This window comes from Setaria italica, chromosome VIII, assembly GCF_000263155.2.
Source record: "Setaria italica strain Yugu1 chromosome VIII, Setaria_italica_v2.0, whole genome shotgun sequence".
NCBI lineage: Eukaryota > Viridiplantae > Streptophyta > Magnoliopsida > Poales > Poaceae > Setaria > Setaria italica.
The window spans coordinates 25,414,673-25,431,199 of record NC_028457.1 but is presented as its reverse complement, the minus strand read 5'-3'; the positions used below and the strand labels follow the sequence as shown (position 1 = coordinate 25,431,199).

Here is a 16,527-nt window from a genome sequence, read left to right as displayed (position 1 = left end):
ACCCTCCTTTTATCCCGGTTGGTATTACCAACCGGGATAAAATAGGTTACCATGCCAGGCGCTGCAAAAAGAAAAAGAAATCTCGGGAGGGTCACAAGTCACACAAAATATGCGCGTGCGCACTGCGTGGGATTCGAACCCACAACCTCCAGCCTCGCGTGTAGCTTCCTTGCCATCCCACCTACACAGCACATCTAACTATGTGGTGCATGCAATCTTTTTGTATTAACTCGTGGGGGACCCTTTTATCCCGGTTGGAGTTTCCAACCGGGATAAAAGACCCCCTTTTATCCCGGTTGGTATTACAAACCGGGATAAAAGGGTTCGAGGGATTTGGTCTTTTTCAGCCACCCTGTTGGGGACCCTTTTGTCCTGGTTTGAAACACCAATCGGGATAAAAGACCTCCTTTTATCCCGGTTGGTGTTTCAAACCGGGATAAAAGACCTCTTAGGGTCTTTTTTTCCACTAGCCTTTGCAACTTGGATAAAAGGTCCCGGTTGGTGAGCCCCTCACCAGTGACCGAGCTTTAGTCCCGGTTGGTGAGCCCCTCACCAGTGACCGAGCTTTAGTCCCGGTTGGTGAACCTTTTGTCCCAGGCTAACTTTAAACCGGGACAAAATGGGACGCATGGAAGGTGATTTCTCTACTAGTGACCGGAGGGTATCTTAACCCCTCATGTGGAGTTCATCTGACTTTGCCTTCAAATTACCGGTAATCCTTTGCGGCCAAAAATTGACAAGCAATAAAACGTCCGCGGCAACGCGCGGGGTTTTGGCTAGTTGGCTAACAAATGGGACCTATAAACGGAGGCTACTGGACTGAAAAAGAATATATCATCCCATCCTTCCGATCCATCCTACTTAGATCCTATTTGAGTCCACTCAATCCTGTTTGAGTCCACTCCAACTAAAGTTTAGCTGTGTAATTGGTAAAAAAATTTGTGAGCTAGCTAAAGTATTAGCTTGGGTGCTTGGATCCTCTAGCAAATTGCTGGTGGTTAAAAATAATTGACCGTGCTATATATCCTTCAGTTCATTAATTGCAGCTAGGGGGTTTTACCAAGGGGTGGTGGGGTAATAATATCTTTAAACAAGTTTAGCAGCTATACTAGATGGATAGTTGGTTTCCCATTAGTTAGTAGTGCTTTAGCTACCCATTTAGCTGGTTTGTTTTGGAATCGGTGGTGAAGGCCCATTAAAAAAATAAAAAGAAATGGCGTCGCCGGCCACCACACGCCCAGCTGCGTGCTGGCTCACTTGATCTGGCTATAGTCGCCCCGCCGGACCGCCAAAAGCCATGGCCCCGCCGGATCCGGCACGGAGAGAGAGAGGCGTACCGGGGGAGAGGAAGCTAAGGCTGCGCCGTCGGAGCCCCCCCCCCCCCCCCAGGCTGCGCCACCACACTGCCGAGGCTGAGTCCGCCGCCACTGGATCCGCCCACCTGTGCTGCCACTGCTGCCGTGCCCGCCCACATACACCGCCACCGTTGCCCATGCTCGTGCCATGACGCTGCTCCTCACTGCTGCTAGTGAGGGGCAAGCGAAGGGGGGAGAGGAGGGGCAGCCGAGGGTGAGAAGACGAAGAGCACGCAGGCTGACGGTGGTCGACAGAGAGAGGGAGAGGGTGGCGGCGGGAAAGGGAGGGGTCGAAAGGAGCTAAGGGGGAGGAGAGGGCTGCGAGAGAGGAGGGAGGAGGGAGGAGAGGCTGAGAGAGTGAGGGGCGCGCGCGGGTGAGGACTGCGAAAGGGGGGTGGACATGGGACGCGAATTAAGTGGATTAAAGGTTTATTTCAGGTCCAGGACACCCCTTCACCGCCGGTTTGTAATACTTTCCGGCAGTGATAGTTATCACCGCTTGTTTTAGCTACAAATCGGCGGTGATGCCACTTATCACGGCCGGTTTTGATAGATATTGCCGCCGCTTGCTTTGAAGCCGGCTGGGAAAGTCTATCACCGCCGACCCATGCAAAACCGGCTGTGATGGGCCAGTGGTGAAAGTCTATCACCACTAGCCCACGCAAAACCGTCTATAGTAGTGTTGGATCCAATATCAGCTAATTAAATTTAGCTAGCTAAATTTTAGATCGTGGATTCAAATATGGTATAAATAAGAAATCAAATCACTCCCTCATGCAACCAAACAAGTCTTTGGGAACCCTCCATTACTAAAACCCAACTCAGGATGGAACCATCATTATTATATCTAGCTTTTGAACAAACACGCACACATTACGATCTAGTACACCAAAGGTTTCAAAGAGTGCTCAGCTCAATGCCGACTCCGTAGCTGCTTTCCAAGTTGCGATGGTGTCGTGAAGATGTTGTTGCAGCAGGTTAGGAATCTCTTTTCGGTGATCGTTATGCTCCACTGCCAGTCTCAGGTGTTTTAGGTTCACTTAGTACTACCATTGCAGGAGGTACAAATAAACCATAGGATGAGGCTGGGTCATCGAAACCATTGTTTTTGTCGCCCAAGGATGCTTAATGTCCTCCTAGATAAAATTAAACAAGTACATGACTAAGTCATGGTAAACATGTTAATAACACTACATGCACTATTTTTCTAGATTTTTGCATGGTCAAATATTTATTTTTTCTAATTTTAAGTTAACATAAGTATTATGATAATTTATAACCTATTACTAACTTAATATTACTAATTTTACTATGTTTGATATTTAACTACATCTAATATTTTTATTGTGTAGATCTAATTAACATCAAGACAATAAACCTTTTTTTGCAATTTTATGAACGTTATTTGATTTACTACCCAATAAATAAATATAATTGCAATTTTAAAAGAAAGGAAATAAAATATTTGTCTTGGCAGGAACTGAAACAGTGGGCTGCAACCCCTTTAGTACCGGGTGGTAGCTACACCCGGTACTAAATCACCCGGTACTAAAGGGGTACTAAAGGGCATGAGTATCGGGTGGTGGTGAGGCCTGGTACTAAAGCGGGGGATGGAAACCCCATCCCCTTCCTCCTACTTAGCTGCGATCATCGTCCCCTTCTCACTGGATCCTCCACTGCCACCCCTCCTCCAAGGCGCGCGCCACTATCGTGTCGCGCCCCCGTCGCCATCTCCAACGCCGCGTGCCCCCAACGCCCCCATCACGCACGTGCCTCCTTCGCCCCCCGTCACGCGTGCACCCCATCACCCTCGTCGCCGGCGCCCAAACTCCACGCCGACGCCACCCCTCCTCAAGCGGAGCCGCCGACCTCCCGGTGTCCGACCAAGCCGCAAGCACCTCACCCACTCCACCGCCCCTCCTCCATCACCGCGGCCAACCTCCACCCCGACACCGGCGCCACCCCTCCCTGACACCGACACTAACACCTCCCCCATCCCGGCCCCCAGCGCCTCACCCGACAACCGTCGCCCATCCCACACCATGCTGGAAGCGGGAGGCGTCTGTGCTGACGTAAGCCCACGGTCGGATGACGTCAGCTTTTTTTTCTTTTTTATTTCTAAAATATGTTAAAATAGCTAGAAATTATAGCAAAAAGTTTAAAATAGCTAGAACTAATAGGAACATTGTTAGAATATTAGAAATTTGTGATGCTTACTATAAATTCTTTGAATAATTCTTTTTATATTATTTCTTAGATATTTGATGATGGTTGTCAATGATTAGCAATTTGTTGTAAAAATTAGAAAATTTATAAATAGTGCTAGGAAATGTACATTATTGCCATGCATTGTTTTATTAGTGCAAGAAATTAGTGGAATAGTGCTAGAAAATATATAAATAGTACTAGAAATTGTAAAAGTTCTACTACTTCTTAGAATAATTCTTTTTATATTATATTAGTTACAATGGCCTTAGTCATTTGTTGTTACACAATTTATAAGTAGTGCTGGAAATGTGCGTAAAATACTAGGAATTTGTTGAAGCCTACTAATTTTAAGAATAATTATTTTTATATTATATTAGTTATAATAAATTTTATGATGGTTGTGAATGACAAGCAATTCACTGTATATATTTTTTTAGCTATTTATTGTAACAAATTGTATAATTGTTTCATTCTTTTTTAGTCATTTATAGTTACAAAATGTACAAGTATCAGTCATTCATTTTGTAGTCATTCTTTTCATATTATATTAGTTACAAAATTTGTGATAATGGTTGTGAATGATGAGCAATTCGCTGTAACTAATTGTACATGTGTTTAATTCTTTTTTTAGTCATTTTTTTATTGTTGATGCATACTATTTCTTAGAATAATTTTTTTTATCTTATATTAGTTACAATGGCATGATCAGAGGACGAGCAGGCCTGATTGGATGAGGAATACCTATTGTACTTGATTGCTCAAGGTCACATGAATGATCAACCAAACGAAGAGGTCGATCACAGCCAGACTGACATCTACCTCAACATATCTGGTGATGGCAATAAGGAGGAACCAATTGCTGAGAGAGGTAATGATGGGCAACAAGGCGAGGTATATCAGTTATTATATGTAAATATGATTTGAATTCTCTACATTATTGGGAATTAATAGTTCTTTCGTTTTTCAGCCATCTGGATCGAGGAGCAGGCCTAAATGGAAACGAGGTAAGAAGAACAAATTAGAGGGCCGTATCATCGTCACGGAAATTGATGAAGGTAGTGAATCAATTGCTCCACACAATGCTAAGACCACATTGGTGAATCAAATTGAGTTTCTCAGTAAAGATATCCGTTAAGCTTTGAGAAATAGTGTGAAAAATGTGCTGCTAGAGCATATAAAAATCTCCGTTTAATAATTGCGTGAATGACGGGCATTTTTATATTAAGTATGGCATAAAATTATATTAGTTCGAGAACAGTTAAATAACAAGCTCATAAAAGAATGTCTAGGCTTATATGAAGGTATCTGAGACGTATAATAAATGTACTCCAGTGATTATCCGTAAAAATGTACTTGAAATGAGTAGGGCATTTTTGTTCTGTCAGGAAGCACAATAATATCTGCTTTTGAGAACGCTGAAAAATATGTGTGCATTTTTTTTGTTAAAACATTTTCACATGCTGAATGTTGAAAACCTGCTGTGAATTCCGACTATTATTGAACAAAAGTATTATGTCCACGTTAAGCAGGAGATTGTATGGGAACAATCTGACTGGGGCTATACCACCATCGTTTCGTAATCTGACGAACCTCGTGAACTTGGAGCTCCAGAATAACTCGCTGACCGGTTCTATCCCTGCGTCTCTAGGCAACATCCAAACGTTACGGTTCTTGTATGACACTGATCCTAAGTTCATTGCGAAAACTTACATGATATTGCTAAATTTCTAGAGATAATTAAAGTACGGGTGCGCGCACACATACACAGAGTTTTTCTTTTCTCACTGAGATTAGAATGTTAGAGCCCACAAAACCTTCAGGATGTTTCTTCTTTACTCTGACTCTTTTTTGCAGACACCTCAACAGGAATATGCTGACTGGCACAGTTCCAGTGGAAATCCTCTCACTTGTCAGTGCGGGGAAGCTGACTGAACTGTGAGTGATATTGTAAATTGACTGAACAGATGTTGCCTTTCCAGATGATTTTGAACTGACTATAGAAAAAAAAATTATTGTCTCAATACAGAAACATTTAAAACCACCACATTCTGGTCAGTCCAGTAACCTCAGGTGGATCAAGAATTAATAATAGGCATCTATTTTGGAGCATTGATAGCTTAAGTTTTTGGTTGTTGGCCCTTCCTTATGTGCTCTCATTTAGAATATTTTAGAAATTGTTGCAAATAGGTGAATAATTTCTTTATTGCGAATGGAATGTGTATCTCGGTGTTAAAACATCATACTTTCTTTACCAGCTAATGTTTGGCGTACCACCATGCACGTTCATATCAGAACTTGGGAGTGCTCGGATGCACCTGCTGCCCAAACAAATCATCAACCACAGCACACAACTCCCCTTAGCTTGGTTCTCTTGTCTTGTTGCTTGAGGCACAAACCTCTGCAGCTAGGCCCCAATGCCCATGCCTCCCAACGAGATGCGAGCTCATTACCATTTGTTATAACGATGTTCACATTTCAATTTTCATGGTACACCAGCTAATAGCTGCACCTGCACTTGTCATAAGCCATGTGGTATACTTCAATTGCACGGCATTTCATTGTGGCCTTGCGGGTAATGTTTCTCTCATAAAAAAGTCGTGCAAAGTGCAACATGGAACCTTCATGTTTTTTTTTTAACGAATCGGCAGGAAAGCTTGCCTACCAGTGCAAAATTAGTATTAGTTGACGAGAATGTTGGTATACGAACCCATATAAGTAGGTTCTACAATAAAAAAACATTAGCAATGGTGAAATATGATGATATATGGTGTTTATAGACTTTATTATTATTATTTTATGAGTAAATTGCACCCACCATAGAACAACTTGTCAGATGGGTGCAGATTAATCCAACAACTTGTAAAATGTTCAGTCTAGGACAATAACTTGTTAGGTGGGTGTAGGTTGGTCCAACAACTTGAAAAGTGCTCAATCTAGTACAATAACTTAATAGCTGGGTGCAGATTGATAAAAAAAACTTATAAAATACTAAATTTAGTGCAATAACTTGACGAATTGGTACATCCGCAGTCCAAATATTATAACAAGCAACATATTTGCTAATACCGGGTAGAGTATACTCGCGTCGGAACAAGTTATTGAACATTATTTGACCATTGATATTCGTATCGCAATGGTAACGTATTCGGCCAGGACAACCGACCTTATGTTTTAGAAATTAATGTGATATCTTCATATCAATTATTCTTTTATACCATGGTTTAATTTTTATTAGGAATATGTAATTTCATATTCAATATTGATAAGTTTACCCTCACTATTTTATATGCTTGATTATATGCATTTTTTGTGTAGCTAAAAAACAATATGTTAATATATACTAACAATATCTTTTAGAAGTTTGCATACATATTTTTTAAAGTCTCATGTACTTGTTTAGAAAGTAAAATGAGAGAAAAAACCAGAAACAGACAGTTATTCACAGTTGCTGAATACATGAGCAGCAGCACTGAAAAAAATCTAAGATTCCAAGATATTTCTTATTTACTTTAGTCTTTTGCTAATGCGAATTGCATAATTATAAAATTTGATTCAATTTTAACTAATGAACAAATAAGTTATGCACACAGTTGAGAAGCAACAAACTGATCACAATCAACGACTTTTATTGATAATAAGAATTATTGATTGCAAGAAAATTCACATGTCCACGTACTTTGCTTACTGCGTTGTTATTCTAACGTTTCGACTGTAGGTGCACAAATATGCCAAGTTATTGCACTAGCTTGAGTATTTTATAAGATGTTGGACTAATCTGCACCCACCTATCAAGTTATTGTACTAAATTGAGCATTTTACAAGTTGTTGGACCAAATTGCAACCACTTGGCAAGTTATTGTAGATCGAGCATTTTACAAGTTGTTAGACCAATCTGCACCCACCTGACAAAATTGATATATGGTGGGTGCAATTTACTCTTATTTTATTTTAGGAGATACTCATTGAGCTCTTTTATGGTACATAATACTATACTTTATTAATTTTTGAAAAGGACTTTAATTGTGTACTACTGAAAATTTCACATGTAGTATTGGTAGTATACATGAGTAATACTTTATTTACATAAATGGCATTACTGTAATACTTTATTTACACTAGCATAATGTCTACAAGATCATTCCATTTTGAATTTCACTTTTTATAATATAATAATTACTAAATTACCCATGATAATGGACGGTTTGATCTCCTCTATACTATATACCACAAAGTAGTAGTATTGTGCACCGTAAAAGAGCTTCAGTGATTACCCAATGCTTTGGAACACGATGGGCATAAAAACATAATATGTGGTGTAACGGCTTAGCCAGAGCGATTCCTCGTTAGTATGGTTAGTATTTTAAGACGGAGGGCCTCTGCTTGGCTGAATGACAGTTTGGCTTGTTTAAACACCGTGGAAACTCTACATGGTGGCCTGCCATGTCCATTAATAATCAGCCATTTATGTTGTTTAGTGGCCATTTAAACTGTTTAAATGACTGCTTATCCTGAATAAATAGCAAAAAGATATGTGTGATTGACTGTTTAGCATTTAGCGTTGGGGCTAACTGTTTTAGGCCAACCATAAAGAATCCTGTACAGTTAAGAAAACAGCATCGTTAAAAGTCACCTACACACGAAATTCCACTCTCCTCTGTCTCGCTCAAGTGAATTGGTTTTGAGAGCATTCCGCCACTTTTTGGCTCTTGTCAGATATTACGTGCTTACACATTAGGTTGTAGGCTTGTAGGTCCCAAGCACCAAATGTTGCTTGAAGATTTTGGGCTGGCTTGAAGATTTTGGGTCTGACTTCCTTTGCCATGTTAGAACATGAGAAGTAAATGTGAGTAGGTATTTGTGTCCCTTGTATTAGGTATTAGCCAATTGTTTTTTGATTATGGACTACTATTCTGCATCACCCAATTTTGAGCCAATACCTAAAAAAAAATTCATCATAATTTCCGGAGAACTGTCCGAAATGATGGCTCACACTATAAAACACATGCTTCGAATAAATGAAACAATGCACTAACCTTTTGTGGATGCTTCACCCTTTTTGTCCCTTCATCACCAACCATACAGCCTACAATTGTTTTGTAACTTAGCCAGCATGTTCAACATGATCTGTTGAAAGTGTTAGCCTGTTAGGTGTTAATCAATTTCCTTTTGTGACAAGACAAAATAGAATTACATCAAGCATTGCCAAATTAAACCTCATGGATTTATGCTCACTGGTCTGATATGAGTTTGCCTCATAACAGAGCTGAGTTTGTTTCGTTCGGTTTTCCCCACAATTTCCCATTTTATGTATTTCTACTTTGATTCAAATTTCATTTATTTTATTATATTTTCAGAAATCTCACAGGATCAAAACTGTAAAAGAAAAAGGAAAAAGGGAAAAATTGCTCAGAACTGTACAACGCGCCTGCGAAACTCCACTCTCTACCTCCTTTCTTGATGCACTGCGAGTAATAAGTAATAACCCTGTGGTTTAGTTACTATGGATTCAAAAAACCGCCAGGGGATACGGGATGTTATGAACTAGCAGGGCAAACTTTTCCTCAGTAACCACAGTTTTCACTACTGTTGATAAGTTTCCAAATATACGTGTCGGTCTAGCTTAGGTGAAGTCATGAATGGTGCTGAATATCTGAGGTGATCAAGCTGGTGGGCCAAATCTTTGCGGAGCTGCCCTTTGTTGTCGGGGCCAGCTAGCTGACCCCGACGGATTTGTGCAAAATCAATTAGAATCACTGTTCAACATCAGACGCAATTCCGTACTCCCATCCTGCTTTAGTCATCATATACTAGTGACAGGATCATCAGCACTTGCATCTTGTTTAGCTGGTCGTCTCTGCATGGATGCTTTCACTTTAACGACGACTCCAAAAGGTAGGTCGTCGCACTAAAATTAAAGATTCCAAAGCCGTGGTGATTCAAAAGCTACTACTACTAGTAGTACTATGTAATTAGCCACCTCCTCATTGTGTTGTCCCTTTCCAACATTTCTCGATCAGTTGTGAGCTGTGACTGACAAACTATTCTCATCAGATTTCAGTTGCTTCAAACCATTGCATTTACCTTTAATGTTCTCCTGAGAATTTATTTTACAAGGTGATGAACAGGATGGATCTTTTGCATACCGACTCTTGTATAAAGATCACAGTGGGACCAAAGTAAAGCCTGTGCTTTGTACCTTCGGTCCAAAGAGTGCCGGGTTCATGGCTTTCCGCTTTCCACGAAGAGTAGTGATTACTGATTAGTGATGGCGACCTAAACGTTTCACTATTCTCGTTGTCATTTCGAGCCTTTGGCACACAGAAGAGATGCTCTGCGCAAGAAAGAGACTCCCCCCGTGGCTTTCCACGTAGTGGCCTTATGATGCGGCAGAAGCAATTTCCTTCGCCCCTAAGAGACTTGGTGTTGCGACTTCCGACCCTCATTTCTTCACCTTACACAGATGGACCTTCAATTTGCAAATTGGTTATTGAGTTGTTATTTGCTTTGTTGGTTTGTGTGGGTGTAGCAGTATGCTATTACAGGTTCCACCTCTCTTGAGGTGGCTCAACCCGGAACACTATTCCATTATGTAAAAAAAGCAGCGCAGTTCTAATTTCTGAGCGACTATTGTATGGATCGAATCCGAGAGTGAAATTTTTCTCAAGTGTTATCTTTGGCATGCATGCAGGGAAACATTCCATTTGTGTCTGATTCCGATTTAATTTTGCCAATTTAGTGGCTTGGTAATCTTAGTAGCGCTTCAGGAAGACCTTGTATAGGGCCTATTTGTTTTGGATGGGGATTCTGAAAGACAGTTCATAGGTAATGGAACGTGGAAAGTTATATGGTAGAAGCTGAATGCCAGAAAGCTGAAACAAGAAGGTCCTAGCTATTTGGATTCTGAATGGGTTGGGTTGTTGTTACTTGTGAGCTAGGCAACCTGGATAAAAAGTTAAATAAAGGTAGTGAAGAGTGGACTGTAAATTGGGGAAATCTGCTAGAAAATGTAGCTATTTGTTGCATCTAGGGATTAAAAAACCTTGAATATACAATCTTTAGCCACAACAAAAAGAGTAAAATTCATGGCTGGACCGTCAACTTGGGAAGTTGTCGTCTAGGACCCTCTACTCCTAATATATATGGACATCTAGCTACAGTATCTAGGATTGAGCTGACACGCGTAATAACAAGCCCTATATGGTCTTTCGACTTTCTTTCTTTTTCCTAGTTATGGCCCTTTGACATTTTTATGATATTGAAGATGAGTGTCGCAGTACACTAAGTAGAAATTTGACTTTCGATGCGTCCCCTTTTGTCCCGGTTTAAAGTTGGCTCGGGACAAAAGGTTCACCAACCGGGACTAAAGCTCGGTCAGTGGTGGGGGGCTCACCAACCGGGACCTTTTATCCCGGTTGCAAAGGCTAGTGTGAAAAAAAGATCCTGAGAGGCATTTTATCCCGGTTTGAAACACCAACCGGGATAAAAGACCCCCCTTTTATCAGGGTCGAAAGCCTTTTATCCCGGTTTGTAATACCAACCGGGATAAAAGGGGGTCATTTATCCCGGTCGGTGTTTCCAACCGGGATAAAAGGGTCCCCCACGAGTTAATACAAAAGGATAGCATCCCCTATATATTCAGATGTGGTGTGTAGGTGGGATGGCAAGGAAGCTACGCGCGAGGCTGGAGGTTGTGGGTTCGAATCCCACGCAGCGCGCACGCGCATATTTCGCGTGAAAAATCGCGTGACTTGTGACATGCGACGTGCGCTTGTGGGGGGCCTCCTGGGAGCTGCGCCGGCATGGTGACACGTTTTATCCCGGTACCAACCGGGATAAAAGGGGGTCTTTTGTCCCGGTTGAGTGACCCGGGATAAAAGACCCCCCCTTTTGTCCCGGTTGGTTTATCCTGGATGGATTTTCGGGAGATTTGCACCTTACCAACCGGGACTAAAGGCCAATTCTCTACTAGTGGTAGATAATCTTTTTCCAATGTCTGGTGACACGTGGGGTAAACATTTTCTTTTTTTATTTTGGATCTGTTTGGTTGAGGTGTGAGCTATGGAAAAGCTACTTTGAGCTATGGAAAAGCTACTGTAAGTGAATTGTGAGAAAGTAGAAAACCGTTTGATTGAAATAGCTGTGAAATTATAGGTTTGGCAAGAAATGTCTGTAATACCCTGGAAGACCTCAAGGACCGTTGATATGCAAATTGATCGTAAAACACTATGTTGTTCATTGATTCACATGTAATGACCATTTTAGAAAGGGAAACTTAAGTTTTTTTAAGTTTTGCATCCACCGTTGCCACATGGTCCACATAAATACAAAGATAACATTTGATAAAAGATATATGCTTCATATAATGATGTCCACCATTAACATATAGTCCACATAGTTATCTCCCTCTTGCACTAACCAAAGTATCAGCTATTCTAATGCGAATGGTATTCATGTTATCCTCATTCTCCCCATCTAGATTCTCATCTGCTTGTGTTTGGGCTGTGCCACATGTCTATTGTAGTAGGTAGTCCTCATCAGCATCACATCTATTGAACTCTCTATGATGCAAATTGCTCTCACGAATAAAATTGTGCAATGCCATACAAGTAAGAATGATATGCTTCTAAGCACGAGTAGATAAACTTAACATGTCCTTCAAATATACACCACTTCTGCTTCAAGATTCCGAAAGCTTCCTCAATGACATTTCGAAGGGAGGAATGTAAGAAATTGAACACCTCATACTTCCCTTTAGGAGGACGCCCAGAACGAAGCTAAAATTATGGTATATGGTATGTGCTTCCTTTAAAAAGGGCAAGATATCCTACTCGGTTAGTCCACCATCATATTTTCCTATAAAACCAAATCAAATCAGCAAAGGAAAACAACAATAGAACTATTATAGGAGGTACAGGAAATGAAGGAAAATTTGCTAATGCATGATTGAGGATCTGTGTGTCATGTGTGGAACTCGGCCAACCAGCAACTGCAAAGATAAAACTCATATCAAAGTCACAAACTTGTGGCAGGCAATTCAGCTATCATACACCCAACAATTGTATATGCAAACTCCCAATAAAAATCATGCACCCAACAATTTATCATACATTTGTTTTGTTTAATAATCAAGCATGCTGTGATTTGAGGAAGATTAAAGAGCAAGGAAAATAGCGATTTTGAGATACCTCACTTGGGAATCTGGGCGACAGGGTGCAGATTAGAGAAGATCAGAAAAAGCGGCAGGGGATTCAAGCTCGGGCGGAGAGGAGGCGGCTGGAGAGGGTCGCCGCCGATGGGGAGGGTGGCTGCTAATGGGACCCGAACTTGTGCGCAGCTCCCCGACTTCTGCTTGCACCTGGGCGGAGAGGAGGCTTCCAAAGAAGGAAAAGAAACATGAAGGGGAGGCGGCCGGCGGTGGGGCGGTGGCGGGGAAGGAGGCCGCCAGTGGGTGCGCGTAACCCTAGCGCCCTTTCACGGGAGGAAGTGGAGGCCACGGTAAATTGACGAAGCGGTATCTCATAACCAGTGGTAAGTGGGTAATTTTGAGTAAAAATTAGACTTCGCAGCCGATAGAAATAGGAGGGAAGGCGATGTGAAAATTGAATTGAGGGGAAATTGCTTTTGTTGTACAAGATGGGGTGGAGTCCATCACTTTAGTTAGCTTTTTGACTTTTTGGAAGCAAAAGCACTTCAAGAAACCCAACTAAATGAATCTTTCCATTTTATCCTCCCTTTGCATCTCCTCGCGGCAGTGCTGTGCCCTTGACGGTGTTCCTAGCCCAACGGGCAGCAGGGCCCGGCAAAGCGGGACACGGGAGGCAGCCGGCGTGGTCCGGGCGACTTGCTGGGATCCCGAACCTATTGTGGTTGGGTGACACGGCGACGTTGGGCCCAATGAGGCAGGGCCACAGCCAGTGCCGGCCCTGAGGGGGGGCAAACGGGGCGGCCGCTCCAGGCCCCCGATGCTGCTGGGCCCCTCCCCATATACGTATACTACTAGTATTAGGAATAATAGTATATTTATTTACTTGACCCAAACACCAAAAGGTCAGCAACACGTTAGTTGAGAAGCAAATAGGCTTAGAGCCCAGCCCAGGAGGCCTCCTACGAATTTGCTATGCCCAGCGAGGCAGCGACGTTACAGGTTCGCAAAAGCCGCCGCCGCCGCGTGATATAGGTTTTCGTTCCGAGTTTTGACGATTCGCCGACTGCGGAGTGCGGACTGCAAACGGCCGAGTTTCGCAGATCACCAGACGCCAGGTCGGACTACGCCATCGCCTGATCGCCGACTGCTCGGGGCCCGGCTTCTGTCAGACTGTCATCATCGCCATCAGTAGGTTCTCTTCAGTCTTCACTTCCTTTTAATCTCTCAGTTGAGAATCAAATTCATTCGTTAGGGATTAGGACGCACTAATTTTTTTCTTCTAATTTCAGCAGTATGAGAAAGTATGCTTCTGGAAGTGCAAAAAGGAAAAAGAGATAACGAGTAAATGAGTTGAAAGAATCACAAAGAGGGTCTATAAATAAATTTTTTAAGAGTAACACAAGCACTTCAAGAGATCCAGATGAATTGGCCATAGTTGCTGTGGATGAGGCAACTAATGTTACTCCAGAAGATGTTACAGAAGACAATGTTGAGATCAATCCAGAAGATGAGGGACCCATAGAAGACAATGTTGACATCAACATGGATCAGAACATCACGAGTGATCATGATGAGGACCTAGTTTGTACTATGGATATTTATGATCCAAGGAATTGGGATAAACTTGACAATAAAGCAAGGGACATATTAGTTGAGAAGGGGCCCATAAGAGAAGAGAATATTGTCTTTCCTATGGATGCTAATTCAAGACATTTTTCATATGATCATTACTCCAGAAAATTGAGCAATGGAGAGGTACGTGATCGAAAATGGTTAGTTTCTTCAAAACACTTGGACAAATTGTTTTGCTTTTGTTGTAAGCTTTTCAATTCAAACAAATGCAAGAGTTCATTGGGGAAAGATGGGTTCAGAGATTGGAGACATGTTAGTGATAGGCTGAAAGAACATGAAATTAGTGTTGAACATGTGACCAATATGAAGTCATGGAAAGAATTGAGAACTCGGCTGAAAAAACAAGAGACAGTTGACAAAGAGTTACAACAGCAAATCTCAAAAGAGAAAGAACGCATAAGGCAAGTATTATTAAGAATAGTTGCTGTTGTGAAATTTCTTGGTAGGCGTAATTTGGCTTTTAGAGGATCCAATGAGCAACTTTACAATAATCTTAATGGTAATTTCTTAGCCTGTGTTGAGATGATTGCAGAATTTGATTTGGTAATGCAAGACCATCTTAGACGTATTCAAAATAAAGAGATTCATTATCATTATCTCAGCCACAAAATTCAGAATGAGTTGATTTCTCTTATGGCTTCTGAAATCATAAATTCTATCATCAAGATTGTTAAAGAGGCCAAATATTTCTCTGTTATCCTTGATTGTACCCCAGATATTAGTCACCAAGAGCAAATGAGTTTGTTGGTTCGATGTGTTAATATGACTGATGGTAAAATTAAAATAGAGGAGTACTTTCTTGGTTTCTTGAAGGTAGAAGACACATCTGGTTCAGAACTTTTTAGTGTATTGGTTGATTCCATCAAGTCTTTTGGTCTTGATATTGATGACATTAGGGGACAAGGTTATGATAATGGATCTAATATGAAAGGAAAACACAAGGGGGTTCAAAGGCGGTTGCTTGATATAAATCCAAGAGCTTTGTATATGCCATGTGCTTGCCATAGTCTTAACCTCACTATTTGTGATATGGCTAAATCTTGTAGCAAAGCTATCACTTTTTTTGGAATTGTGCAACGGATATATGTATTATTTTCTGGTTCTACCAAAAGATGGAAAATTTTGCTTGATCATGTTGATGGTTTATCTGTGAAATCTTTGTGCAACACTCGTTGGGAGAGTCGGATCAAAAGTGTCACAGCAATTAGATATCAAGCACCACAGTTAAGATTAGCTCTTCTTAAATTAAGTGAAAATAGTGATACTGAAGCTAAGGATAGAAGTGATGCAAAAAATTTATATGAAGTGCTTGGCAGCTTTGAGTTTATATTTGGCATGGTTATTTGGCATGATATTTTATTTGCTGTGAATAAAGTGAGCAAGAATTTGCAATCACCATCCATCTCCATAGAGTCTATGTTACAGCATATCGAAGGCATGATAAATTACTTTAATACCTATAGAAATGAAGGGTTTGCTTCTAGTATAATCATTGCCAAAGAAATTGCATCTGAATTGGGTGTGGAGCCATCATTTCCAGTAAAGTGTCGTGCTCTCAAAAAGAAGCACTTCGATGAAATTGATTCTAATGAAGCTATCTTGCAAGCTGAGAAAGCCTTTGAAGTTGAATATTTTTTAGTTATGGTTGATATGGCAACAAGTTCATTGAAAAGTAGATTTCAAGAACTCGAAGCATTCAGAGAAATATTTGGGTTTTTAATGAGTTCAGCAAACTTGAAGTCATTGGATAGTTCTGAACTAAAAGAGTGTTGCACAATATTGGCCGCAACTTTCTCTATGGATGGTATATCAGACATTGATTTAAATGATTTAATCTCTGAGTTAAGTATGTTGCAGCTTACTTTGCCAAATAAACCAATGTCGGCTATGGAGATTTTTGAGTTTGTCACTGAAGTGGATTATTATCCTAATACTTCCATTGCTTATCGTATCTTATTTACTATGCCTGTAACTGTGGCATCAGCTGAAAGAACCTTCTCAAAATTGAAATTGTTGAAGAACCATTTGAGATCTACAATGTCTCAAGAGAGGTTAAATAGTTTGGCAACATTATGCATTGAGAAGACACTATGGGATGAGATTGATACTGATGCCATCATCAACGACTTCGCATCGAGAAATGTTAGAAGAAATTTTTAAGGTAAATTAATATGTATAATTATTTCG

General features: G+C 41.0%; 1 protein-coding gene across 1 annotated transcript; it reads left to right on the top strand.

Moving 5' to 3' along the window:
- The first annotated feature begins 4,331 nt into the window (after window positions 1-4,331).
- On the top strand, window positions 4,332-16,500 carry LOC101767962 (zinc finger MYM-type protein 1-like). Its single transcript, XM_014805642.1, has 4 exons — window positions 4,332-4,454; window positions 4,531-4,659; window positions 14,101-14,463; window positions 14,554-16,500. The coding sequence occupies exons 1-4, from the start codon at window positions 4,332-4,334 to the stop codon at window positions 16,498-16,500; spliced, it is 2,562 nt and encodes an 853-aa protein (XP_014661128.1).
- Window positions 16,501-16,527: the final 27 nt, after the last annotated feature.

What these genes read in the sequence shown, in the direction of transcription:
- LOC101767962 (XM_014805642.1), top strand. Translation starts at nt 4,332, where the DNA reads ATGAATGATCAACCAAACGAAGAGGTCGATCACAGCCAGACTGACATC. An exon ending in ATGATGGGCAACAAGGCGAG is followed by an intron (nt 4,455 to 4,530) that starts GTATATCAGTTA and finishes TTCGTTTTTCAG; the next exon opens with CCATCTGGATCGAGGAGCAG. An exon ending in GAAAATTGAGCAATGGAGAG is followed by an intron (nt 14,464 to 14,553) that starts GTACGTGATCGA and finishes AACAAATGCAAG; the next exon opens with AGTTCATTGGGGAAAGATGG.